We start from the raw sequence: 26,849 nt of genomic DNA on the forward strand, positions 1-26,849 counted from the left end.
CCAACAAAAGTTTTTTTGTAGGAAAATTTGAGAACCTGCTCTCAAACAGTTGTTGTTGGAAATTCCGACAGCAAATGTCCGATGGAGCATACACACGGTCGGAATTTCCGACAACAAGCTCTCATCGAACATTTCCCATCGGAAAAGGCAAAATGCATCAATGTAAACCTTTATTTTAAATAAACTGAACGATACAAACATGTTTTCTTCAACCAAACATGTAAAATTGCATTTATAAATATGTATCCAATCCATGCTTTGTGCAGATGTTGTCATATCAAAATATTATTTCACGTATACTGCATGAATCTCAACTGACTGAAGTTGAAAGACTCTAAATATGGTATTCGCAAAATACATAAAACAACCACAATTCATCTGGTGTATTTGAAGAAAGTGCCATTTTAGTGGTTGCAGTAGTAGTTTGATCTATAAAAAAAACATGAATTAACAGCAGAAATGTTCAAAAGAATAGTATGTTGAAACAAGTCATACTTTGTCAACAAAAACTATTCAAACTATGCAATTCAAATTAGATTGGGACTTCCCTAATGAAGCAAAGGGTAACTTAAAGAGGAGGGCCTGTTTTGAAAAAAAAAATGAAAAGTCAGCAGCTGCAAACACTGTAGCTGCTGACTTTTAATAAGCACACTTACCTGTCCAGGGTGCCCGCGATGTCAGCCGCCTGAGGCTGACCCGTCCCTCGGTCTCGGGTCCCGACGCCGCCATTTTGGAGTAAGGGAAACAGGCAGTGGAGCCTTGCGGCTTCACTGCCTGTTTCCTACTGCACATGCGCAAGTCACGCAGCACTTTGGGAATGGGACAAGCTGTGTTCTGGGACACACAGTTCCCAGAACACAGCGCAACCCATTACCCAGAAGACACCGCACGGAGGAGAGAAGAAAGAAGATCTCCGCGGAGGAGGAAGAGGCAGATTAGGAGGATGTGCCTAGCAACAGGCATTTCTGGTAAGTAAAAAAAAAATATATTTTTTTCAAATTTTTAATGTATTTTCTTTTTTCAGGGTGGCCCTCCACTTTGAAGCAAACAATAAAGCTGGGTATACACATTAAATTTTTTAGTTCGACCAGTAGGTGGAACAAATGGCAGCTTTTTTTTTTCTCTTTTTTGGTCCGTCGATCGGCGTGAGCTTACTTTGTGGGACATTTTTATTTTTTTATTTTTTAATAAAGGACTTGTCCCAAGCTGGGTCTTGTCTTTTTTACCATTTTGACACTTTTTTATGAAATGGTAGGGGCACATTTGTACCCCGTTACCAATTCATAAAGGGGGGAGGCCCGGATCTTGGGGTCCCTTTGTTAAGAGGCTTCCAGATTCTGATAAGCCCCCCACCCATAGACCCCCACAACCACCCGGCAAGGGTTGTGGCGATGAGGCCCTTGTCCCCATCACCTTGGGGACAAGGTGCTTTGGGGTCTACCCTAAAGCACCCTCCCCATGTTGAGGGCATGTGGCCTGGTACAGTTCAGGGGGGGCACTCTCACACCCCCCTCTTTTCCTGCCAGGTTGTGTGCTAGAATAAGGGTCTGGTATGCATTTGGGGGAACCCCTATGCCATTTTTTAAAATTTTGGTGCAGGGTACCCCTTAAAATCTATACCAGACCTGAACAGTCTGATATGGGTTTTGGGGTGCCCCTACACCTTTTTTTTTTATAAGTCAGGAATTTCAACCGCACTCACAATTACAAAAATCTAAAAAAAATATCTAAAACCTATAACAGAATAATATGTATACACTATAACTAGTCAAAAGTTATAATACAAAAACCCAACTAAGTGAATAATAAAAAATATACTCTATAACTCATACAGTAATCAAGTGTACAAAAAAAAATATATATATATAAAGTGCTCAAAAATTATATATAAGCAACAGTTCCTCATAAAAACGTAGTCATGACCATACAGTGATAAAGTGCACAGAATTTTTGTGAACAATCAGAAATATTATGAATAGAGTGCTCAAAAATTATATGTAAGAAAACAGTTCTTCATCAAGATGTAATCGTGGGCATAACAGTCCAATAATCATAAGTGTTTCTTCTCAAGAAATGCGATGCGGGTGCAAGAGAGAGAATCTCCTTCACCAACACCGTGCTGATAAATGGTAAAAATGCGCGCTTCCCAAATCCCAGAATCAGAAAGGCATTTGATATCAGAAATCTTAGGGGTCATCACACAGGGACATCACCTCGTTTTCACGTGGTTGGACCATTCATAAAAAGCAAGCAAAAACTCCCATAGCGTAAAACCGTAAACCAAAATCTTTTATTCCATAATAAAAAACACACTCACAAACATAAAGGTCAAATCAGCGTTAAGAAAAGCCGGCCGGCAAAGCGAACGCCCAAATGTCACTTGATGGGTGGTCTTGACGTGCTTGACGCAAATCATGTGACATTTGGGCTTTCGCTTTGCCGGCCGGCTTTTCTTAACGCTGATTTGACCTTTATGTTTGTGAGTATGTTTTTTATTATGGAATAAAAGATTTTGGTTTATGGTTTTACGCTATGGGAGTTTTTGCTTGCTTTTTATGAATGGTCCAACCACGTGAAAACGAGGTGATGTCCCTGTGTGATGACCCTTAAGATTTCTGATATAAAATGCCTTTCTGATTCTGGGATTTGGTAAGCGCGCATTTTTACCATTTATCAGCACGGTGTTGGTGAAGGAAATTCTCTCTCTTGCACCTGCATCGGATTTCTTGAGAAGAAACACTTATGATTATTGGACTGTTATGCCCACGATTACATCTTGATGAAGAACTGTTTTCTTACATATAATTTTTGAGCACTCTATTCATAATATTTCTGATTGTTCTCAAAAATTCTGTGCACTTTATCACTGTATGCTCATGACTATGTCTTTATGAGGAACTGTTGCTTATATATAATTTTTGAGCACTTTATATATATATATTTTTTTATACACTTGTTTACTGTATGAGTTATAGAGTATATTTTTATTATTCACTTAGTTGGGTTTTTGTATTATAACTTTTGACTAATTATAGTGTATACATATTATTCTGTTATAGGTTTTAGATATATTTTTTTAGATTTTTGTAATTGTGAGCGCGGTTGAAATTCCTGACTTATATGCTTTATAGGTGTGTATCACATTGTATCAAACACAGCCTTTAGATCTAGACTGATTGTTGAGAGATTTCTTTAGCGCAGTATTTTTTTCCCAAATTTTTGTACCTTTTTTTTTTCATTTGTCACATGGTTCACCTTCATTTCCATATCAGACCTGAAGGTCTGGTATGGATTTTAGCAGAACCCCCACACAATTTTTTTTTCTCTTGATTCGGGGTTCCACCTAATATTCCAAAGGGCCTGCTAATGGGGGGGGGGGCCCTGTGGTCTTTTTTTCAATTATCTGTATCCATATTGCAGAGACCCAACAATTCATTACAGTCGCGATCAGTTTTAAATGACAATTTTTCCTTTAGAAATGTGATTTTGCTGTGGTACTGTTCTAAACACGGGAAAAATGCGCCACTTTACAGGCACACTATAGACACACTATTTAAAGGAATATTAAATTTTTATTGTTTCACTTTAAGAATTAAATAAAATCACTGCTCCCGAAAAAACAAAACAAAACCCGGGTCCCCAAACACTTTTTATGACAATAACTTGCATATAAGCCTTTAAAATTAGCACTTTTGACTTTTCATGTTAGTGTCTCATAGACTTTAACGTGTTTCGGCATCTCTCGAATTTGCCACGAACAGCGGATATTGTTCGCTGTTCGGCAAACAGTCGAGCATTGGGCTCATTCCTATTTTCCAGCAACACAATCCATCAGAAGCCGGTTGTTGGAACAAACAGTTATATACATATACCGAAAGCCCGGCATAGCTTTAACCTTTTTGCTGTCAGACCCTGTGCTCCATTTTAACTCATATGGCCAGGCAATTATCAGTTATCAGAGGTCTGGTTTGACATTAGAGGCTTTAGTGGGATATCAGACCCCTGACGTCTCTTTTTGATACAGGGAAAGGAACTGCAGAAAGTCATTTTCTCTGCAGCCCAAGCTGCATATTACATATATAGATATAGAATAAGGCAGGGCTCAAGTCCTGCGGGAACGCATGGGACCGGAGTTCCTGTACTTTTTCCACAACAGGAATGCAGTTCCCTTTAGCATGACTTGCCTTTGAACAGGGGCGGGCTGAGCTGGGAGGGCAGTCTGCTGCGCTGCATTCCGGGATTTGTAGTCCGGACTGCGCTCAAGTTCCTGGTGGCTGTGTGTGGAGACTGGAGAGAAGTGAGCAGCGCAGGAGGAAACTACAACTCCCGAGTCCCAAACACCGGCTGTGAGTGTCCCAGTGTAATGGCAAACCTCATAGAATCGGCATGCCTCGTGTGTGATGTCACAGGTGTACCCCATTCCACTCTGCTTCCCAATTCCTCCCCCCTGCTGCCGCACACATCTTCACTACTACCGATACCACCTAGCCTCTGCTCTACGGGGCCACCGCTGCCACCTCATGGTCAATGAAGGAACAGCACCACACCGCTGTCACCTCATCATCTCGCTGACAGGTCAGTTGAGATCTCACCAGCCCCCACTCTTCCAGGAACTGGAAATTACTGGGGGGGGGGGTGAAGGGGGCAGAGGACATTTCGGGGGGAGGTGAGAGGGCAGAAGACCTTACCGGGGAGGAGGTGAAGGGGGGCAGAGGACATTATTTGGGGGTGAAGGGGGCAAAGGACATAACTGGGAGGGGGGAGTGAAGGGAGGCAGAGAATGTTACTGGGGGGGTGAAGGGGACAGAGAACATTACTGGGGGAGTGAGTGAAGGGGACAGAGGACATTACTGGGGGGGAGTGAAGGATACAGAGAACACTGGGGGCAGAGTTCCCGGCATTCCCCTTTACATCAGAGTGGGAACCCTGCGGACCCTGATGTAAAGGCTATATATACACACATTTTGTATTTTGAGGTGGGAGTTCCCATACTTTTTTTCCAGGACTTGTAGTAAACACGTTTTACTATGCTCTCTGATGGACAGATTGCTGGTTGGGGCAGGGAAGGACCTAGTTGTCATGGTAAATATTGGAACCAATGACAATGTTAGAGGGAGATGGAGCATCCTAAAAAAATTTTTTTGGGACTTAGGAGCTGTATTGAAGAAAATGACCTTCAAGGTGGTATACTCAGACATACTGCCTGTACCTCGAGCCACTCCAGAGTGGCAACAGAAGATTACTTAACAAGTTGCTGAGGAACTGGTGTAGGCAGGAGAGTTTTGGGTTCCTGGAGAACTGGACTGACTTTTCGGTCAGTTACCTACTCTATAGCAGGGAAGGGCTGCACTTAAATAGGGAGGGTTCAGCTCTGTTGAAGATGGACAAAAAATAGTCATAAAGTTAGAGGGACTTGTAAACTAGATGGTGGAGGGGGAGGAATCAGAGGAAGTGATAGCTGGGAGTGAGTAAAGGTCAGAGGGTGCTATTGGGGGAATTAGTGGCAGTATATCCAGAACACCAAAACCCAAAGCCGAGTAGGTTGGTAGAACACAATTGCAGCCTCAGAACTAAGGAGAAAAGAATATGCACTTGAATAAAATTAAAAGGTATGTACACACATGCTAGAAGTCTAGCTAATAAAATGAAAGAAATGGTGCTGCTGATACACAAGGAGCATTTTGACTTTGTGAGAATATCAGAAACCTGGTTTGACAGCTCACATGATTGCCACTGTCCAGGGGTACTCCCTGTATTTGCGACCATGTTAGTCTTCAAGGAGTTAAGCAACAGTATTTAAAGTTGCACCTCTAAATTTGGGGCTTCCCTAATAAAGCAAAGAGTAACATAAAAAAAAGAGTAACATGCACTTTATGACACAGCATAATAGGTATTTATACACTTCAGATGAAGACAACTACATCAGAAAAATGAAATGTACTTTAAAATATTTACCTGGTGAAGATGTGTAAGGACGTGATGCTGTGGAATCTGCTGTTGGGTTTGTAATGGATGCCGTGGCGCTTGAGGCAGGATAAAGTGTGGTTGTAGTGACTGAAGATGAAAAAGGTAGGGTGCTGGTGGTTGATGATAGAAATGGTAGACTAGAAACAGAAGAGGTGGAAGTAGATGCCGTGGTCATAGTAGAGGTTGGACTAGATGCTGCTGTGGTAACAGAATTAGGTGCATCCATTGTGGTGGTGAAGGTTGGAGTTGCTGTTGCAGTGGTAGTAGTGGTTGTAGTGAATGGTTCAAAGGAAGTACTTGAAAAATAAGTGGAAACTCTGGAAGATGTTGTAGTAGAACCTAAACAGGAGATCAAAATGTTATGTTATACTAAGTAGGTTAAAGTATATCAATAGGGCCATGTAGAATAAAAGGTTAGTTGCATAATATTTTCACAACTGTCTATCAAATGTATATTTTCAGGAAAAATATAATAATGTTAATTTTAGTGCAAATGAACACAATATAATACCCAATTTTTGTTAAAATTTAAAATATTGGGTTGTGGCAGGTAAACAGATACCAAACATGCCTTTTTTTTCCTGCAGAAATGACACTTTGTGCAGGGACAGTTCTAAGCACAGGAAACATGCGCCCCTTCACAGGCATCCTATACAAACCCCCCAGGTACGAAATTTAAAGGAATATTACACTTTTATTGTTTCACTTTAAGCATTATTAAAATCACTGCTCCTGAAAAAGCAGCAGTTTTTAAAACTTTTTTTTGCATTGATACATGTCCCCTGGGGCAGGCCCTAGGTCCCCAAATACTTTTTAGGACAATAACTTGCATATTAGCCTTTAAAATGAGCACTTTAGATTTTGAATGTTCAAGTCCCATAGACTTTAATAGGGTTCTAAAGTTCACACGAAGTTTAGGTCTGTTCGCAGGTTCTGGTGCGAACCAAATCGGGGGTGTTTGGCTCATCCTTACTCAGAAATACTGCCAGGACCTCGAGCCACTCCAGAGAGGTAACGGTATACTACTTAACAAGTTGCTGAGGAACGGTTACAGGCAGGAGAGTTTGAGGTTCCTGGAGAACTGGACTGATTTTTTGGTCGGTTACCTGCTCTATAGGGAAGGACTGCAATAGAGCAGGAGAGACTTGTAAACCAAATGGCGGGTGGGGGGATAAGAGGAAGTAATAGCTGGCAGTGAGTAAAGGTCAGAGGGTACTATTGGGGGCATTCGTGGTAGTATAACCAAAACACCAAAACCAAAGGCGAGTAGGTTGGCAGAACGCAATTGCAGCCTCAGAATTAAGCAGGAAAAATATGCACATATGTACACAAATGCTAGAAGTCTAATAAAATGAAAGAACTGGAGCTGCTGATACACAAGGAGGATTTTGACTTTGTGAGAATATTAGACACCTGATTTGACAGCTCACATGATTGCCACTGTCCAGGGGTACTCTTTGTATTGGAGACCATGCCAGTCTTCAAGGGGTTAAGCAACAATATTTAAAGTGACACCTCTAAATTTTGGGCTTCACTAATAAAGCAATAGTAACTTTACAAAAAAAAGAGTAACATGCACTTTATGACATGGCATAAAGACTTCAGATGGAGAAAACTACATCAGAAAAATCAAATGTACTTTAAAACATTTACCTGGTGAAGATATATAAGGACGTGATGCTGTGGAAACTGCTGTTGGGTTTGTAGTGGATGCCATGGGGCTTGAGGTAGGATAAAGTGTGGTTGTAGTGACTGAAGATGAAAAAGGTGGGGTACTGGTGGTAGATGATAAATGTGGTAGATTGGTTGTGGTAAAGGAGGAAGAGGGAAGACAAGGAACAGAAGAGGTAGAAGTAAATGCAGTGGTCATAGTAGAGGTTGGATTAGATACTGCTGTGGTAACATAATTTGGAGCATCCGTTGTGGTGGTGAAGGTTGGGTTAGCTGTTGCAGTGGTACTAGAGGTTGTAGTGAATGGTTTAAAGGAAGTACTTGAAAAATAAGTGGAAACTCTGGAAGAAGTTGTAGTAGAACCTAAACAGGAGATCAAAATGTTGTATCATACTAAGTAGGTTAAAGTTTATCAATAGAGCCCTTTAGAATAAAAGGATAGTTCTATTTTCTTTTATTTTGAACAATATTTTCACAACTGTTTATCAAACGCATGTTTTCAGGAAAAATAATGATAACGTTAATTTTAATGCAAATGAACACAATATAGTTACATAGTAGGTGAGGTTGAAAAAAGACACAAGTCCATCAAGACCACCCTATGTGTGTGATTATATGTCAGTATTACATTGTATATCCCTGTATGTTGTGGTCATTCAGGTGCTTATCTAATAGTTTCTTGAAACTATTGATGCTCCCCACTGAGGCCACCGCCTGTGGAAGGGAATTCCACACCCTCGCCGCTCTTACAGTAAATAACCCGCTAAGTAGTTTAGGTCAAACCTCTTTTCTTCTAATTTTAATGAGTGGCCACATGTTTTGTTAAACTCCCTTCCGCGAAAACTTTTTATCCCTATTGTGCAGTATGGTAATTGTAAATTGAAATCATATCCCCTTTCAAGTGTCTCTTCTCCAGAAAGAATAAGTTCAGTGCTCGCAACTTTTCCTCATAAATAATATCCACCAGACCCTTTATTATCTTTGTTGTCCTTCTTTGTACTCGCTCCATTTCCAGTACATCCTTCCTGATGACTGCTTCCCAGAACTGGACAGCATACTCTAGGTGCGACTGGACCAGAGTCTTGTAGAGCGGGAGAATTATCGATTTATCTCTGGAGTTGATCCCCTTTTTAATGCATGCCAATATTCTGTTTGCCTTGTTAGCAGCAGCTTGACATTGCATGCCATTGCTGAGCCTGTCATCTACTAGGACCTCCATGTCCTTTTCCATCCTAGATTCCCCCAGAGGTTCTCCCCCAGCGTATAGATTGCATTCCTATTTTTACCACCCAAATGCATTATGTTAAATTTTTCTACATTGAACCTCATTTGCCATGTAGTTGCCCACCCCATTAATTTGTGCAGATCTTTTTGCAAGGTTTCCACATCCTGCCAAGAAGTTATTGCCCTGCTTAGCTTAGTATTGTCTGCAAATACAGTGATTAAACTGTTTACCCCATCCTCCAGGTCGTTTATGTACAAATTAAATATTATTGGTCCCAGCACAGAACCCTGGGGGACTCCACTACCCACCCCTGACCATTCCGGGTACTCCCCAGGTATCACCACCCTCCAAACTCGCCCGTGTAGCCAGTTTTTAATCCATGTACTCACCCTATGGTCCATGTCAACAGACCTTATTTTGTACAGTAAATGTTTATGGGGAATTGTGTCAAATGCTTTTGCAAAATCCAGATACACCACGTCTACTGGCCTTCCTTTGTCTAGATGGCAACGCACCTCCTCATAGAAGGTTAATAGATTGGTTTGGCAAGAACAATTCTTCATGAATCCATGCTGATTTCTGCTAATAATACCGTTCTCATTATGAAAATCTTGTATATAGTCCCTTATCATCCCCTCCAAGTGCTTGCATACTATTGATGTTAGGCTAACTGGTCTGTTATTCCCAGGGATGTATTTTAGGCCCTTTTTAAATATTGGTGCTACATTGGCTTTTCTCCAATCAGCTGGTACCATTCCAGTCAGTAGACTGTCAGTAAAAATTAGGAACAATGGTCTGGCAATTACTTGACTGAGTTCCCTAAGTACCCTCAGATGCAAGCCACCTTATCCTGGTGATTTATTAATGTTAGGTTTACCAAGCCTAGTTTTAATTCTGTCCTCTGTTAACCATGGAGGTTCTTCATGTGACGTGTCATGAGGATAAGCACTGCAGTTTTAGTTACTGAAGCCCCCCAATTCCCTCGTGAAGACTGAGGAGAAGAATAAATTCATTACCTTCGCCATTTCCCCATCCTTTGTAACCAGATGTCCTTCCTCATTTTTTATGGGGCCAATATGGTCTGTCCTCCCTTTTTTACCGTTTACATATGAGATACATAAGAATTTCTTGGGCTTTTGCTGCTCTCCTCTGCTATGTGTCTTTCGTGTTCTATATTAGCTGCCCTAATTGCACCCTTACATTTCTTGTTGCATTCTTTATAAAGACTTCCAGGACTTTTGTTCGCTCTTTTAAATGTATTACCCAATGGGATGCATTGGCTAATGCCCTTATTTAATATGATCTTAAAGCAAACCCATCTCACCTCCATGTTCTTTGTTCCTAAGATTTTATCCCAATTCATACTTTCTAGCAAGGTTCGTAGTTTAGGGAAGTTGGCTTTTTTGAAATTCATTGTCTTTGTATTCCCCTTAAGTTTGTTATTTGTGTGATGTATACTGAAACCAATTGACCTGTGATCACTGTTTCCTAAATTGCCCTGTATTTCCACATCCGTGATCAGGTCTGTTTTGTTGGCAATCAGTAGATCCAGAAATGCTATATTCCTTGTTGGTGCATCTACCATCTGAACCATGAAATTGTCCTGGAAGACATTTAGGAACTGGCGAGCCTTAGACAAATGCGTGGTTCCCTCTGCCCAGTCTGGATATTTAAAACCCCCCATTAGGATAACACATCTCATCCTTGCTGCTAATCCAACTTGTGATAGGAGATCCGTCTCCCCCTCCTCCCTTAGGTTAGGGGGCCTATATCATACGCCCAGTATTATTTTCCCCTTATCTTCATCCCTCTGGAGCTCTACCCATAAGGATTCCACCTCCTCCATAGCTCCTTTAGTGATGTCATCTCTCACATTCACTTGTACATTATTCTTGATATATAGGCCTATCCCTCCCCCTTTTTTACCCTCTTTATCCCTGCGATAAAGGGTTTACCCTTGAATGGTTGCCAGCTAATCATGAGGGCTGTTGAACCAGGTCTCTGATATTCCCACAAAATCCAAATCCTCCTCGTACAACGTATCTCTAGTTCACCCATCTTAGCCGCCAGGCTCCTGGCATTGGTGAACATGCCACGTAGTTTGATCCGGTTGCATACTATCTTCTTTTTGGGTGTTCAGGACTTGTTACTATACTTACCTTGGGTTCATGTGCTTTAGTCAACCCACCACTAATGTCCCAATACTTCCCTCTGGAATATGTCCCATGCAGACTATCTCTACCTCTGGGACCTCGTCCTCGTCTCCTATTTATAATATAATACCCAAATGAGTTTATCAATTTTTTTGCACGGGGGAGGGGGGGGTTATACATTTTAATATGCCCTTATTTAAAAATTTTTAATTTTTTAAACCAATCATTAGATGTGGTGACTGCATTCGTTTTCCTTTTTTGGCTTTTTTCCCCACCTGGTGATCTGCCCAAATAACCAGTAGCATAACTACAGTGGTCGCAATTATGACCTGCCCCTGCCCCCGCCCCTGCCTATCTATAATTGTGGGGAGCAAGGGTCTTTCCACCAAAGCAAATAGATGAAGAAACGACACACACCTTTTCTCGGATCTGATGATTGCCTCGGACATTGAAAATCCGTTAAAATAATTTTTTGATAAGAATGACACAGCAGAAGTAGATCCATTTGTTTTGTGGTTAATGCACAAGGCATACATTAGGGGAATACTAATGAAACATAGTGCACTGTTAAAGAGAAAGAGGAGGCAGCGCATGGACACTATTCTAGGGGACATCAAGAACCTTGAGTCTCAAAATAAAAAAAACGCCCACAACAGACACAAGTAATAAACTGTAGAAGGCTCAGGAAACCTTAGGAGTTTACTATTAGTGCAGCATATTCGTAACACTCACAGATACAGAGCTGACTTTAAAGATAAAATAAGTAAACAAAAAATTCCATTTCTGATCCACCCCAAAAGTGGGTTAAGATTAAGATTTACTAATCCCAAAGAAATTGCAGATGCTTTTGGCAGCTATTACGAGCGTTTATACAACTTAGGAAAAGATTCGGAAATTCTGAAATTCCCCAGGCTACGCCAGGATTAATAGAACATTTTCTAAAGGGAATCTCCCTCCCTTCATTATCTCCCATAGAGTTAAGCTCTTTAAACTCTCCTTTCACTATATTAGAGATTAAGGAGATTATAACTAAACTACCAAACAATAAAGTGCCAGGCCAAGATGGGTATTCATCGGAATACTATAAGCCCACGTACACACGGTCGGAGATTTTGGCAACCAAATCCGTCGGATTTTGCCCGTCGGATTTAGTCCGACGGATTGTGTCCAAAACTGTTGCATACACACGGTCGGGCCAAGTTGTCTGATTTCGCGGTTGCCAAGAACGCGGTGACGTAAGCCGTGTACGGCGGGACTAGAAAAAGAAAGTTCAGCACCACGTCCGGCACCCTTTGGGCTCCTTCTGCTGATCTCGTGTTTTAGTAGAAGTTTGGTGAAAGACGATTCGCGCTTTTCAGATTAGTGATTCAGATCGCTACTGCTCTTCAGTTTGTGCTTGTCTTTGCGTATCTGATAATCAGTGCGTGCAGTCATTAAGTATTTGCTTCTCATTGTGGACTCTATCTTGGTATAGTACGCTTTGAAAGGCATTTTTACTGTCTGCTTGCTTCTGCTATTCAGGTCGCCCTTTCAGGCCTTACTGTTTAGCGTTGCTTTCTGGTTTCCGTTCCGACCAGCCGACCGTTTTCCAAACATGTTTCGTCTACGTACTCATCATACAGTTTGTGCTGTGCAGGGGTTCTTACTTTGACTTTGACACAAGCCAAAGGGCTTGTGTCAAAGTCAAAGTAAGAGCCCCTGCACAGCACAAACTGTACGATGAGTACGTAGATGAAACATGTTTGGACGACCAAGAATTGGTTGCGCCAGCGTCACCAGTTCTCCCACATGCCTTTGCTCCGTGAGATCCGCGAGAATAATCCTGATCATTTCTGGATTATTCTCAGGATGACGGACCCCGTTTTTCACTGTCTGCTGGCTTTGCTGTCCCCTTATATCACCAGGCAGGATACCTGCATGCGGCAAGCCATCACTCCGGAGCAGAGGCTCATCACTACGTTGCACTACTTGGCGACATGGAGAAGCCTTCAGGCCCTCAAGTTCTCTACAGGCATCTCCCCCCAGGCTCTGGGGATCATTATTCCAGAGACCTGTTCTGCCATCATTCAGCTCCTGCAGAAGGACTATATTATGCTAAGTTTTATCCTTAAACATCACATTCTATGTATTTCATGATTGCTAATGTCTTGCATTTCTTTCCTCATTCTCTAATTACCATCATTGCAATATGCTCTAATTCATATGCTCTGCCCCTTTGTCCTCATGCGGATTTGCCTCACTAACTTCCCCACCATGCTCTTCTTGGCCCCTAAAACTATAGTCTAGTCACTTGACAATGTCTTTTGTCAGCTCCATAGTATTGCTTTCCCCTAAACACCCCCTAAAATCTCTACAAATGTTATGTGTGTGCTTCAATTCATGCAAAGTGACCTTTTTAGTGTTTTTTGGAGTTGTGCCAAACTCATTAGGAACCCCCCTCTCCCCAAATGCTACCTCAGCTGATAGCAATCTTCTATCTGATGACTTGACCCAACCCAATACACACTCTAAATACCTTTTTCATGATAACATTTATGGAACAATTCACCAAAGCATGTAGTGTAAGAGCCTGTCTCAATACTTTCAAATGCTATTTTGATTTTTTTAACAGATTAATTTTCTTGCTATGTAATAGCAGAATGTCAAAATGTGCTTCCATTTAGTTATTATGACACTTCTTACCTGTCCGGTGGGCTGGCAATAGTGTAACCAAGGAGGGGCTTCACAAAGTATCACACATTATTTAGGCATTCAGCTCTCAATCAAGTGGGGAGGGTTACCTCTCCTAAACATCCCCCCCTCATTTTTTATCAAGGGCCCATCAGATGGGGGGATGGGGGGGTTAGGACTCTCATAAGGGGACTTTATACTTTAGGCTTTAAATACTCATTTAAAAAAATGTTATACTAATTTTGGCCAAAAATATGGGTGTCTAATCAGCATGCAATGTTGATTTGTAAAATTACTATATTTTTTTCTTGTGTCACTACACAGTGTCCTTCAACGCAACAGGAATGGCAGACTGTGGCCCCCCACTTTGCCATTTTTATTAAAGTTGTGCCTTTTTCAGGCATGTTATTCGCAGATGACATCATGCGGACGCTCTCAAATCTGGCTCACTCCCTGAAAGCAGTTCATGAAATACTAGAAACGTTCAATGCTTTATTTGTCTACTATTTGTTACTTTGTCTTATTACAAAATCAATACAGCAAAATCAAGTATACTGGAGTTAGCAGTAAACCATGAGATGAGAACCTTAATACAAAAATCATTACCATACTCGTGGGTGAAGGACTCCAATATTTGGGTATTAACTTAACGAACCAACTCTCACCTCTATATTAAACCAATTTTGAACCTTTGTTGAACAATTTCATACAAGAAATGAATAGATTAAAAAGATATTATCTCTCCTGGTCAGGCAGATTAGCGGCATATAAAATGCTGCTGCTCCCAAAGCTGCTGTATTATTTTAGAGGACTCCCAATCCAGATACCGTCCATGTTCTATACCAAGATGCAAAATTCCCTGTCTAACTTTATATGGGAGGGGAAAAAAGCTAGATATCCCCAAGACATTCTAATGAAGCACAGGAGAATAGGGGGGATGGGAGTCCCAAACATTAAAGATTACAATATGGCGGCAATTATAGACCAAACTAGGGCGTGGTACAAGACAGTAGATCAGATCCACTGGAGCAGAGCAGAACAAGCCCAAGTAGAACACAGGGACATTACGGACCTATTGTTCTCAACATTATTAAAGAAACAAAGTATCTACAAAAAACACCCTACAATAGCAGCTACATTAATGGCATGGGACTATTTTATACAAAATAATGATGCCCATGTTAACCATAAAAACGTGCCAATCCCTATAAAAGCACTTTCGTTTTTGACACCAGACCTATATGTACACCATTGGGAGAGCTATGTAATTAAGCATATATCAGATCTACATACCCAGGACAGAATTAAAACATTTGCAGAAGTACAGTCTCTAAACTCCTTACTGACTAAAGAATTCTTGACATATGCAAGGGTAACCAAAATTTTAGCAACCACCAAAAACCAAGATGCTGCAATCCCAGATTCTATCTACAAGATGTAGAATACTACTTCCATTTTTAAAAAAAGGGATTACAATTTTCTACAACTTGCTACACAGTAAACTGCACTTTGACACAATGTAAAAAATGGGAATCAGACCTAAATATAGCGGTTTCTCAGAGGCAGTGGAGTCGTGCGATAAAAACTAAATATATTCACACTAATTGCTCCAACTACAAAAGATACATTTAAGATGGTACAAAACTCCATACATACTGGCAAAATATTCGAACGATTCCACAAACCTATACTGGAGGAATTGTGGCCAAGTAGGAAATCTGGCGCATATGGTTTGATCCTGCGTATCAATACAGAGTTTTCGGGCAGCAATTTCATGACTAATTGCTAAATTAACAGGCATACTTAACAGACTGAAGGCGGAGCAAGCGATATTAAGCATTGATATGGATATATACCCAAGTCATTGTCAAGTCATTGCCGTACATTGGTAATGTATGTTTTACATGCAGCTCGACTGGTGATAGCCCGCAAATGGAAATCCATGTTTCCCCCATCGGTAACAGCAGTACTAAACTTAAGCAATGACTCCTATGCTTATGAGAAAACAATAGCTTGGAAGGAGGGAAACCAAAAGAAATTAACAAGCAGCTGGTCCTTGTGGGAAAAATTTAGTGAGAGGCATAGAATATACAGTTAGAGATGATTATGGAACATAATGAGAAGCCGGACGGCTAAAAGGTATAGAAAAAGTTGACAGTTGAATTGTAGATTAACAGTATACATTCTAAGGGACTTGTATATAACAGAAACAGAATAATTGTACCTGCATACCATACTGATAAAAAAAAAGTGGTACAACTATTAAACTAAATGTGCCTTAGTAAGTTATTAGCTGATGACCACACAGAGTGCACCCAACTAGTCGCAAATGTTGGACAATCAAGAGGTTATAAGAGGCCAAGGTAAAGAGGTGGGTGGATAGGAGCCTAAGATTGGTACAGTAATTTCTTTGTTCTTTATCCCTTATATAAACTAATTCTGTGTTTATATTCAGTTATATACGTATAAAGTATATCTCTATATGGATAAAACATTTGGAGAGTGGATATAACTCTGTAAGAGATTTTGGATGTTGGAATATACAATTCATTGTCTGTACACGTCACATGTTACCTGTTTTTATTTTGAAAATCAATAAAAACTTAACTTGGAAAAAAAAAAAAAGAGTAACATGCACTTTATGACACGGCATAATAGGTATTTAAAGACTTCAGATGAAGACAACTACATCAGAAAAATGAAATGTACTTTAAAAGATTACCTGGTGAAGATGTATAAGGACGTAATGCTGTGGAAACTGTTGTTGGGTTGGTAGTGGATGCCGTGGCGCTTGAGGTAGGATAAAGTGTGGTTGTAGTGACTGAAGATGAAAAAGGTAGGGTACTGGTGGTAGATGATAAATATGGTAGATTTGTTGTAATAAAGGAAGAAGAGGGAAGACTAGAAACAGAAGAGGTGGAAGTAGATGCCATGGGCATAGTAAAGGTTGGATTAGATTCTGCTGTGGTAACAGAATTTGGAGCATCCATTGTGGTGGTGAAGGTTGGGGTAGCTGTTGCAGTGGTAGTAGAGGTTGTAGTGAATGGTTCAAAGAAAGTACTTGCAAAAGAAGTGGAAACTTTGGAAGAAGTTGTAGTAGAACCTAAACGGGAGATCAAAATGTTGTGTCATACTAAGTAGGTTAAAGTATATCAATAGAGCCCTTTAGAATAAAAGGACAATTCAATTTTTTTTATGTTGGACAATATTTTCACAACTGTTTATTAAACACGGTTTCATGAAAAAATATGATAACGCTCATTTTAGTGCAAATGAACACAATATAATACCCAATTAAGTTTATTTATCTATTTTTTTGGGGGGTGGGGGTTTATACATTTTAATATGCCCTTATGTTAAACGTTTAATTTATTTGATAACAATCATTAGATGTGGTGGCTGCATTAATTTTCTTTTCTTTTTTTTGCCTTTTTTTCCCACCTGGTGATCTGGCCAAATAACCAGTGGCATAACTACAGTGGTAGCAATTAAGACTCCGCCCCTGCTCCAGGAGGCCATGTGGCTGGTAGAGAATGCCTGTCAGGCCAAACTCCCCATCATCAACCTAACTGTACATCGGCACTGGGAGCTTGGCCAGACAGTGAATACACTCAGCAAAGTGAAAGCAAAGGAGGGAGAGGTGTCTTTCTGAGTGCGGTGCTCTCTACCTCCCATTCAGCTCAGTGCTCAGCTGCAGTGGTGGCCTGTCCATTAGGGGTGCCAGGCTCCACCCCTCTCGCCATGCCACCCCATATATGCAATGAATAGATTCATGCATAGCATGAATCTATCCATAGCCGCCACAGCCACCCCCTATACATGCATCCAGCTCCTTTTGGGGCACCGAATGCATGAATTACAATGGCCAAGGTTTTCTTTTAAGCACCTGATTAGAGCCAGAGGCTCTAATAGGCTTCAAAATAGGATAGGCTCCGGTTCAAGAGAATGCACTCTGATCCCACCCAGGTGTGTTACAACATCAAATCAATATTCGCTGCTGAAACACTGATCTTCAATCCGTCCAATCAGAAGTGGGTGTGAGCCCTGTTTTCCGACTGGCCAAAAAGAGAAGACTTCCAATTGGCTGCCAAGGAGGAGGGAAGAAATGGAAGCCGCAAAGCCCTGATGACCTGTGGAGAGCAGGAGAACAGAAGGCCACCACCACCGAGCAGGGGTAGCCGCTGGTTGTGACCAGGCCCTGGCATTCTGCTACCATGGGGGAATCCCAAGACGGCAACAATGGGACCTGCTGCAGAACATGCGAACGGGGTCCCACTAATAATGGACCACAAAAAAGAGCCCCATGAAGGGTGTGAAGTGCCCTGGGTTTAGAGCCTCTAGCTCGAAGGAAAGGGCCCAGAGACCTATAGAAAGGGCCCAGGACCAATGGGTTAGGTGGCCCTTCGTGGTTTCTTGCCCTAGGGCCCTGATGGTTCTAGTTATGCCTCTGCCAGTAACACTCCTGTATTAGAGTGCTCCCACTCTGAATGAATGAGCACAGGGGGTACAGCAGACAGCAGTATTCTCAGTCGGGGGGATAGTGTTACATTTCTTAGCAGATTTAAATACACTAAACTGAACTCCAGCTTAGACCTTATAATCAGTTACAGCAAACCTTTTTTTTTCCCTTTTAGGATAAATATTTTACATGAATACATTAAAATTGATCATTATAAGCACCCCTGTCAGTGTTAAAAGGTTTAGCTGTATTAGGCTCAGTTCACACTAAGAATTACAAGAATCGCACCGCATTCCTGTGCAATTCACATGCAACTCAATGTGATGCAGTTTGAGCCCATTCATTTTGAATGGGCTTAAATCACACCACATTGCACCAAAGAAGTGCATTCACCTTTTTTGAGCCGCAACTGCAATCAGTCTGAATGGTTGTGAAAAATGTGCGTTCCAGTGCATGTGCACTGCGTTTGCGACCTGCTTTTGGGGTGTCATTAACTTTGTATTGACACCAACAGCAGATCGCAAAGGCAGTGCAATTTATATGTGGTTCTGAAAATTAAGATTCTGGAAATCCCTATGGAAAAACGGATGACCGTCCATTTATATCTATTTACATCCGCTTCCATCAAAATCTGTTTTTCTTTTGGAATGGATCAAAGCCTTATTTTTCTTCCATGAAAAAGAATGGATCAAACGAAAAATGGATGCAAATGGATAAATGGCCTGTTTTTATATGAAAAAAATAGCTCCAAGACTCAAGTGGTTAAGGACTCTAGTTGGCGGATATAAAAAAAAAGAATGTAAAAACATATCAAAAACTGATGTAAGCTTCACCAGTGACTGAATTAATGAAACCAATGATGGTCTGCACATGTGACGGGGGGCTTAGCCTACTTCTGAATTCAAATGAAAATTCTCATGCTATTAAAAATGATACAATTTCTCAGTATTCGTTTCATCAGTTCAGTCACATTTTTTTTAAAAGAAAAAGCAAATGAAGTTTAAATCAGTTTTTTTTTTTTTTTAACAGAAGAAAAATAGAGCTGTGATCTGTTTAAAAAATGTGATGTTGACGGATGCGAATGCAAATGCATGTAATTGGATGATCATCTATTTACATCAGTTTTTCCATAGAGATGCACTGATGTCTATTTTTCATCCATCAATGGATGAAAGGGACCTTAGAGGGTGAAGCAGCTCCTGAAAATACTATTTACAATTAAATAATGCACATTTTGTGAAATTACTATATATTGTGCTCAATCCCAGCCACTGTTACTGTGGAATGCTGAATATTAATATTAACATTACAGGTATTTTCTTGATGCCTTTGATGTTGTAGTTGTTGTGATAATGGATGTACTCAAAAGGCAAAATGCATAATGGTAAACCTCTGTTTTAAATCAACTGAACTATACAAATACGTTTTCTTCAAGCAAACATGTTAAATTGCTTTTCTAAATATCCAACCAATGCTTTGTGCAGATGTTGTCATGTCAAAATATTATTTTATGTATATGAATTTGAACTGACTGAAGTTGAAAGACTCTAAATATAGTGTTCACAAAATAAATAATAAAAAATAAACACAATTCACCTGGTATGTTTGAAGAAAGTGGCATTTTAGTGGTTGCAGTAGTAGTTTGATCTATTAAAAGAAAAATTAATTAACAGCATAAATGTTCAAAACAATAGTCATACAAGTCATACTGTATCAACAAAAACTATTCAAATTATAGTATATAGAGAGTGTTATCACTCTATACTATATAGAGAGTGTTATCACTCTCACTCTCTCATACTGGTCACTGGAAGTTCAACATGACACCTCAAGGCATAGAGCTTTCTGAGGATCTGAAAAAAAGAATTGTTGCTCTATATAAAGATGGCCTGGACTGGGTGTGCCATTTACTATCCTCCTAACAGCTATACTGTTCAGAGCAGTGTCTCCTTGTGCTACATAAATATACCGAAAGCCCGCTATAGCTTTAACCTTTTTCACTGCTAGGCCCTGTGCTCCAATTTTAAACTCAGATGGCCTGGGCGTTTTTTCAAATTTACATTTTTTTTTTTCCCTTACAACTTTCCGCTTGTGAAAGATTCCCAAGCCATACATTTTCTGAAAGCATAGGACCAGTAGAATAGGTTTTTTTTTTTTAGGCCCTGTGATATTTGCAAAAATGTTTATCAAAACAATATTTTCGCAAACAGTACACTAAAATTATTATTAATGGATATATAGATGGCAAAATGTGCTAAATGTCTGCTAAATTCCAAGTAAATGTAAAAGTTAAAACTATATTAAGTAAATAAATAAAAATCTGGAGGTTTTCATTTACCTTTCACATACACCTTTCACATACACCTTTCAGAATTAGTAAAATAACCCCCCCCCCCCCACCATATATTTTCTGAAAGCACATGACCTATAGCATAAAATGTGCTACTGATTTTTTAGGCCCTGCAACAGCGAAAATGTTCATCAAATCAGTATTTTCATTAGAAATACGCTAAAATCATTATTAGTGAATATATACATGGGACAGTTTATAAAATTTCTGCTAAATTCCTACTAAATAAAAAAGCTAAAATTGTATTGAGTTAATAAATAACAAATATTAACAAAGTCGGACCCACATGGATGTCAAATTGAGAACAATAGTTGTGTTCGTGGAGTTGCTAAATCCCAAATGACACGGAACACCTGTGCATCCCTCTGCAAATAAGCCTTTTATTTTATATGTTGTACTTTTTTTTTTACTGTGTGTGTGTGTTTGGGGGGGAGGGTGTTGGTCAGATAACAGAGGTGTGGCTTGACATCAGAGGATTTGGTGGGATATCAGACCCTTGATCTCTTTTTTAGATGCAGAGAAAGGGACTGCAGAAGATCTTTTTTTTTTGCAGCCTAAGCTGCACATTACATAAATGAGTAGGAATTCTGTTTAGAGACTCCTATTCATTCATAAACGGACATATAGTAAACACGGTTTACTATGCTCAGTTATTAATGAGGACAGGAGCGAACAGTAGTGACTGCTGGGCTGGCAATATCCATTACAACAAAGGGAGAGGGTTGGTAAACACATGTTCAATGTACTATTTAGAGGGAAATTATATGAATCCATGTACAAACAAACGACATGCGTTAACCAAAAGTCTTATTATCTACAGGAAGGTGGAGCATCTTAAAAAATGCTTTTAGGGACTCAGGAGCTATATTGAAGAAAAGGAACTCTTTGGTGGTATACTCAAACATACTGCCTGTACCTCGAGCCATTCCAGAGTGGCAGCAAGAGATTACTTAACAAGATGCTGAGGAACTGGTACAGGCAAGAGGGTTTGGAGTTCCTGGAGAACTGGACTGACTTTTCGTACATGAAAAACACAAGAGAGAGCACACGCCAACCCTAGTGTGTTATTGTTTAATTTAAAGTTCAAATATATACCATACAAAGGTTGCACTCACTGCCATCCAATGGTATCACACATGTATAGCTCCACAGTGACCTCCTCTCCTGCTCTGTTCGATTTGGCTGGCTCACTGGAACTCCTGCATGGGATGGATATTGTTATGTGTACATAAGCCACATGTTGGCTCAATCACACTCCTCTCAGTCTAAGGCATTCGTTTGAACTATACGAGAGGAGCCAGCTGCACCACTGCGTTCCCCCTCCCTCGTTTTTGATTGACGTCTTACAAGCGCCAGCTGGTCTGTGCGAGCATTCTGAGCGGAGAGTGGTTGAGTCAACAGGTGGCTTATGTACACATAACAATATCCATCCCATGCAGGAGTTCCAGTGAGCCAGCCAAATCGAACAAAGCAGGAGAGGAGGTCACTGTGGAGCTATACATGTGTGATATCATTGGATGGCAGTGAGTGAGTGCAACCTTTGTATGGTATATATTTGAACTTTTAATTAAACAATAACACACTAGGGTTGGCGTGTGCTCTCTTTTGTGTTTTTCATGTACTTTTAGATTCATATCCGCCACCCAGTGGACTCGTGGGAGAGCTGCAACACCCTGATTTGATCCTTATACATCTGACATTGAACACTGTTGGAATGTGAAAAGGGGGGACAGCGCTACAATTGGTTTATTGTGTATATATTTTTTGGACTGACTTTTTGGTCTGTTACCTGCTCTATAGCAGGGAAGGGCTGTTCCTAAATGGGGACGGTACTCTGCTCTGTGGAATATGGACACAAAATGGCCAAAAAGTTAAAGGGACTTGTAAACAAGTTGGTGAAGGGATCAGAGGAAGTGATAGCTGGCAGTGAGTAAAGGTCAGAGGGTACTGTGGGGGGAATTAGTGGTAGTATAACCAGAACATTGAAACCAAAGGTGAGTAGGTTGGCAGAACACAATTGCAGCCTCAAAACTAAGGAGGAAAAATATGCGCAGGAAGAAGTCTAGCTAATAAAATAAAAGAACTGGTGCTGCTGACACAAAGGATGATTTTTACTTTGTGAGAATATTAGAAACAGCTCACATGATTGCCACTGTCCAGGGGTACTCTTTGTATTGGAAACCATGCCAGTCTTCAAGGGGTTAAACAACAGTATTTAAAGTGGCACCTCTAAATTTGGGGCTTCCCTAATAAAGCAGAGTAACCTAAAAAAAAAAAGTAACATTCACTTTATGACACGGCATAATAGTTATTTAACCACTACAATACAGGGCACTTTCACCCCCTTCCTTCCCAGCCCAATTTTCAGCTTTCAGCGCTCTAGCGCTTTCAGTGACAATTGCGCGGTCATGCTACACTGTACCCAAATGAAATTGTTATCATTTTGTTCGCACAAATAGAGCTTTATTTTGGTGTTATTTATTCACGACTCCGTTTTTTTTTTTTTGCGATATAAGCGCAAAAATAGCGGAAATTTGGAAAAAAAACTATATTTTCTTTTTTCTATTTGAAAAGAAATCCAATAAAATCAAATTTTGTCATAAATTTAAGCCAAAATGTATTCTGCTACATGTTTTTGGTAAAAAAAAATTCCGTTAAGTGTATAATAATTGGTTTGTGTGATCACGGACATATGTACGCAAATGATCATGTACATATGTGTGCAGGTGATCACGTACATATGTGTGCAGATAATCATTGGGACATGTGATTTTAGTGGGACATATGTGGGGGACATGTTTTTATTATTAGGGACATGTGTTTTTATTATTTGGGGACATGTATGTTTTGGGGACATGTGTGTTTTGGGGACATGTGTGGGGACTGTGTGTTGTGTTGTGTGTTGACACTACACTGATGATCAGTGAGTAAAAAGCTGTAAAAAGCAGCCCATACTCACTGATCATCAGCCGGCTGCAGCGTTCTGCTCTCCTCTCCTCAGCGGTGACTTCCGTGTGAGGAGAGGAGAGCCGATTGCCTAGCAACCGGCTGTTTGTTTACATCACATGACGGCCGTGATTGGACACGGCCGTCATGTGATCAGGAGGGCCAATCACAGAGCCCTCCTGCCAATCTGAGATGTGCCGTGTCCGGGTGACACGAGCACATCGGGATCGCGCCGCTGCGCGAGCGATCCCGCTATTCCTGAAGGACGTTCCTGAACGGCCTGTCAGGAATAGACGGCTCCCACCCGGCCGTATATATGCATTGGCCGGGTGGGAAGTGGTTAAAGACTTCAGATGAAGACAACTACATCAGAAAAATGAAATGTACTTTAAAAGATTACCTGGTGAAGATGTGTAAGGACGTGATGCTGTGGAAACTGTTGTTGGGTTTGTAGTGAATGCCGCGGCGCTTGAGGTAGGGTAAAGTGTGGTTGTAGTGACTGAAGATGAAAAAGGTAGGATACTAGTGGTAGATGATAAATATGGTAGATTTGTTGTAAGAAAGGAAGAAGAGGGAAGACTAGAAACAGAAGAGGTGGAAGTAGATGCTGTGGGCATAGTAGAGGTTGGATCGGATACTGTTGTGGTAACAGAATTTGGAGCATCCATTGTGGTGGTGAAGGTTGGGGTAGCTGTTGCAGTGGTAGTAGAGGTTGTACTGAATGGTTCAAAGGAAGTACTTAAAAAAGAAGTGGAAACTCTGGAAGAAGCTGTAGTAGAACCTAAAAAAGATGATCAAAATCTTGTGTTATACCAAATAGGTTAAAGTATATCAATAGAGCCCTGTAGAATAAAAGGATAGTTTATTTTTTTATGTTGCACAACATTTTCACAACTGTTTATCAAATGCATGTTTTCAGGAAAAAATATGATAAAGTTAATTTTAACAGAAATGAACACAATATAATACCCAATTAAGTTTATTTACATATTATTATTATTTTTTTATATACATTTTAATATGCTCTTATTTTAAACGTTTTCACTTTTGATACCAATCATTAGATGTGGTAGCTGCATTTGTTTTCTTTTTTGAGGTGGGGGGGATTTTTCCCCTCTGGCCAAATAACCAGTGGCATAACTACATTGGGCGCAATTGCGACTCTGTCCATGCTCCAGGGGGCCTGTGTGACTAGTAGAGAATGCCTGTCAGGCCAAACTCCCCATCGTCAACCTAACTGTACATTGGCACCGGGAGCTCGGTTTGCCAAATAACCAGTGGCATAACTACATTGGGCACAATTGCGACTCTGCCCATGCTCCAAGGGGCCTGTGTGGCTAGTAGAGAATGCCTGTCAGGCCAAACTCCCCATCATCAACCTAACTGTACATTGGCACTGGGAGCTCAGTCAGACAGTGAATACACTCAGTAAAGGGAAAGCAAAGGAGGGAGAGGTGTCTTTCTGAGTGCTGTGCTCTCTACCTCCCAATACAGCTCAGTACCCAGCTGTGTGATTGAATATACTGCTGATTTTTTGAAAGGCTCAAAATATATATACAGTTTCCCACAAAACATTGTAGCAAAGTGTAATTTCTTCAGTGTTGTCACATGAAAATATATAATAAAATATTTACAAAAATGTGAGGGGTATACTCACTTTTGTTAGATACTGTATAGCGCAGCACTACTCTATTCATAGAGGTGGGAAACTGATGCCTGCAGGGTAGCTGCAGGGGAATGGGTTTCTGGGGAAAATTGGTGCTAGGGGGCAGGTGAATGCAGGGGAAAAGGAAATAATAGCAGGGGGCATATTAAAAGAAGAGAAGCAACGGGAGGTGGAGAGGCTGGAGACAGCGAAGTGGTGGCATTGGTATCAGTGGAAGGCATAGTGCCCCATTGATGCTGTCTAGGGATGAGCCGAACACCCCCCGGTTCGGTTCGCACCAGAACTTTCGAACGACCCCCGCGTTCGGTACGAACGTTAGAACCCCATTGAAGTCTATGGGACTCGAACGTTCGAATTGGAAAGTGCTAATTTTAACGGCTAATATGCAAGATAGTGTGCTAAAAAGGGTTTGGCGACCTGCCTCCTGCCTCAGGGGACATGGGTCACTGCAAAAAAAAGTTTTAAAAACTACCGTTTTGGCGGGAGCAGTGATTTTAATGACGATTAAAGTGAAAAAAAAAAAGTGAAATATTCCTTTAAATATGGTGCCTGGGGGGTGTCTATAGTATGCCTGTGAAGTGCCACGTGTTTCCCGTGTTTAGAACAGTCCCTGCACAAAATGACATTAAACAGAAATAACATCATTGAAAACTGCTTGCGGTTTTAATGTTATATCTGGTTCCTGCAATATGGTTGAAAATCATTCAGAAAAATGGCATGGGTAGCCCTCCCTGCCCATTACCAGCCTATTTGGGTCTTGTACACATATTAAGGGGAACCCCGTACCCATATTAAAAAAAGGAAATGCGTGTGGCCCCCAGGCCCTATATACTCAGAACAGCAGTATACAGGCGGTGCAAACAAGACAGGGACTGTGTAGGTTTGTTGTGTTAAGTTGAATCTGTTTGTCATTTTCAACCGGTACATTTTTAAAGTGTAGCTCCAGTCAAAAAAAATATCTTTAAGCTTTTTGGAAAACATAGGGAAGGGTTATCACCCCTGTATAATTTTGTTTTGTCGTCCATCTTTTTTCATCTCACTTGCTGCTGTCTCCTTGCGTTTGCAAGTAGGAGATGTTTGTAAGTTGGATGTTTGAAAGTAGGGGCCTGCCCTATAGTATAGCGGTATGTACTGGGTACAGAGCACGCAGACTAGCTCTATTATTAACCACTTGTTAGCCCAATGTTTGCATAAAGTGAAAGATGAAGTTATGCTGAGTAAATAGATATCAAACATGTCACTCTTCAAAATTGCACATGCCCGTGGAATGGCGCCAAACGTCGCTACTTAAAAAATCCCCATAGGCGACGCTTTAAATATTTTTTTACTGGTTACATGTTTTGAGTTGCAGAGGAGGTCTAGGACTAGAATTATTGCTCTCGCTCTAACATTCTCGGCGATACCTCACATGTGTGGCACATGCGAGCACATGGGGACATGGGCGCTTTAATTTTTATTTTATTTTTTTATTGTTCATTTTACTTTATTTTAGTTTGACATTTTTTTTCCCAAAAATATATTTTTGATCACTTTTATTCCTATTACAAGAAATGTAAACATCCCTTGTAATAGGAATATGGGATGACAGGTCCTCTTTACAGTGAAATCTGGGGGGTCAATATGACCCCACATCTCACCTCTAGGCTGGGAAGCCTGAAATAAAAAATAAAAAAAAAGATTCTGGCTTTGATCGTACTGGCGAGTTGGTAGAAGCACCAGAGGGCGGTGAGGGGTGGGGGGCG

The 26,849-nt window shown here is 40.6% G+C and overlaps 1 protein-coding gene across 1 annotated transcript in view; it reads right to left on the minus strand.

Moving 5' to 3' along the window:
- Positions 1 to 26,849, minus strand: part of LOC143986718 (uncharacterized) — a 148,193-nt gene that overhangs the window by 14,959 nt on the left and 106,385 nt on the right. Inside the window, exons 10-15 of the mRNA XM_077485123.1 lie at positions 23,842 to 24,222; positions 19,742 to 19,792; positions 16,409 to 16,789; positions 7,621 to 8,001; positions 5,956 to 6,306; positions 369 to 429 (exon numbers count right to left, since the gene is read on the minus strand). Coding sequence (XP_077341249.1) covers positions 369 to 429; positions 5,956 to 6,306; positions 7,621 to 8,001; positions 16,409 to 16,789; positions 19,742 to 19,792; positions 23,842 to 24,222 — 1,606 coding nt within the window. The remainder of the gene's footprint in view (positions 1 to 368; positions 430 to 5,955; positions 6,307 to 7,620; positions 8,002 to 16,408; positions 16,790 to 19,741; positions 19,793 to 23,841; positions 24,223 to 26,849) is intronic.

This window comes from Lithobates pipiens, unplaced genomic scaffold (assembly GCF_037356315.1).
Source record: "Lithobates pipiens isolate NorthernLeopardFrog02 unplaced genomic scaffold, aLitPip1_a1.2 Scaffold_18, whole genome shotgun sequence".
Taxonomy (NCBI): Eukaryota; Metazoa; Chordata; class Amphibia; order Anura; family Ranidae; genus Lithobates; species Lithobates pipiens.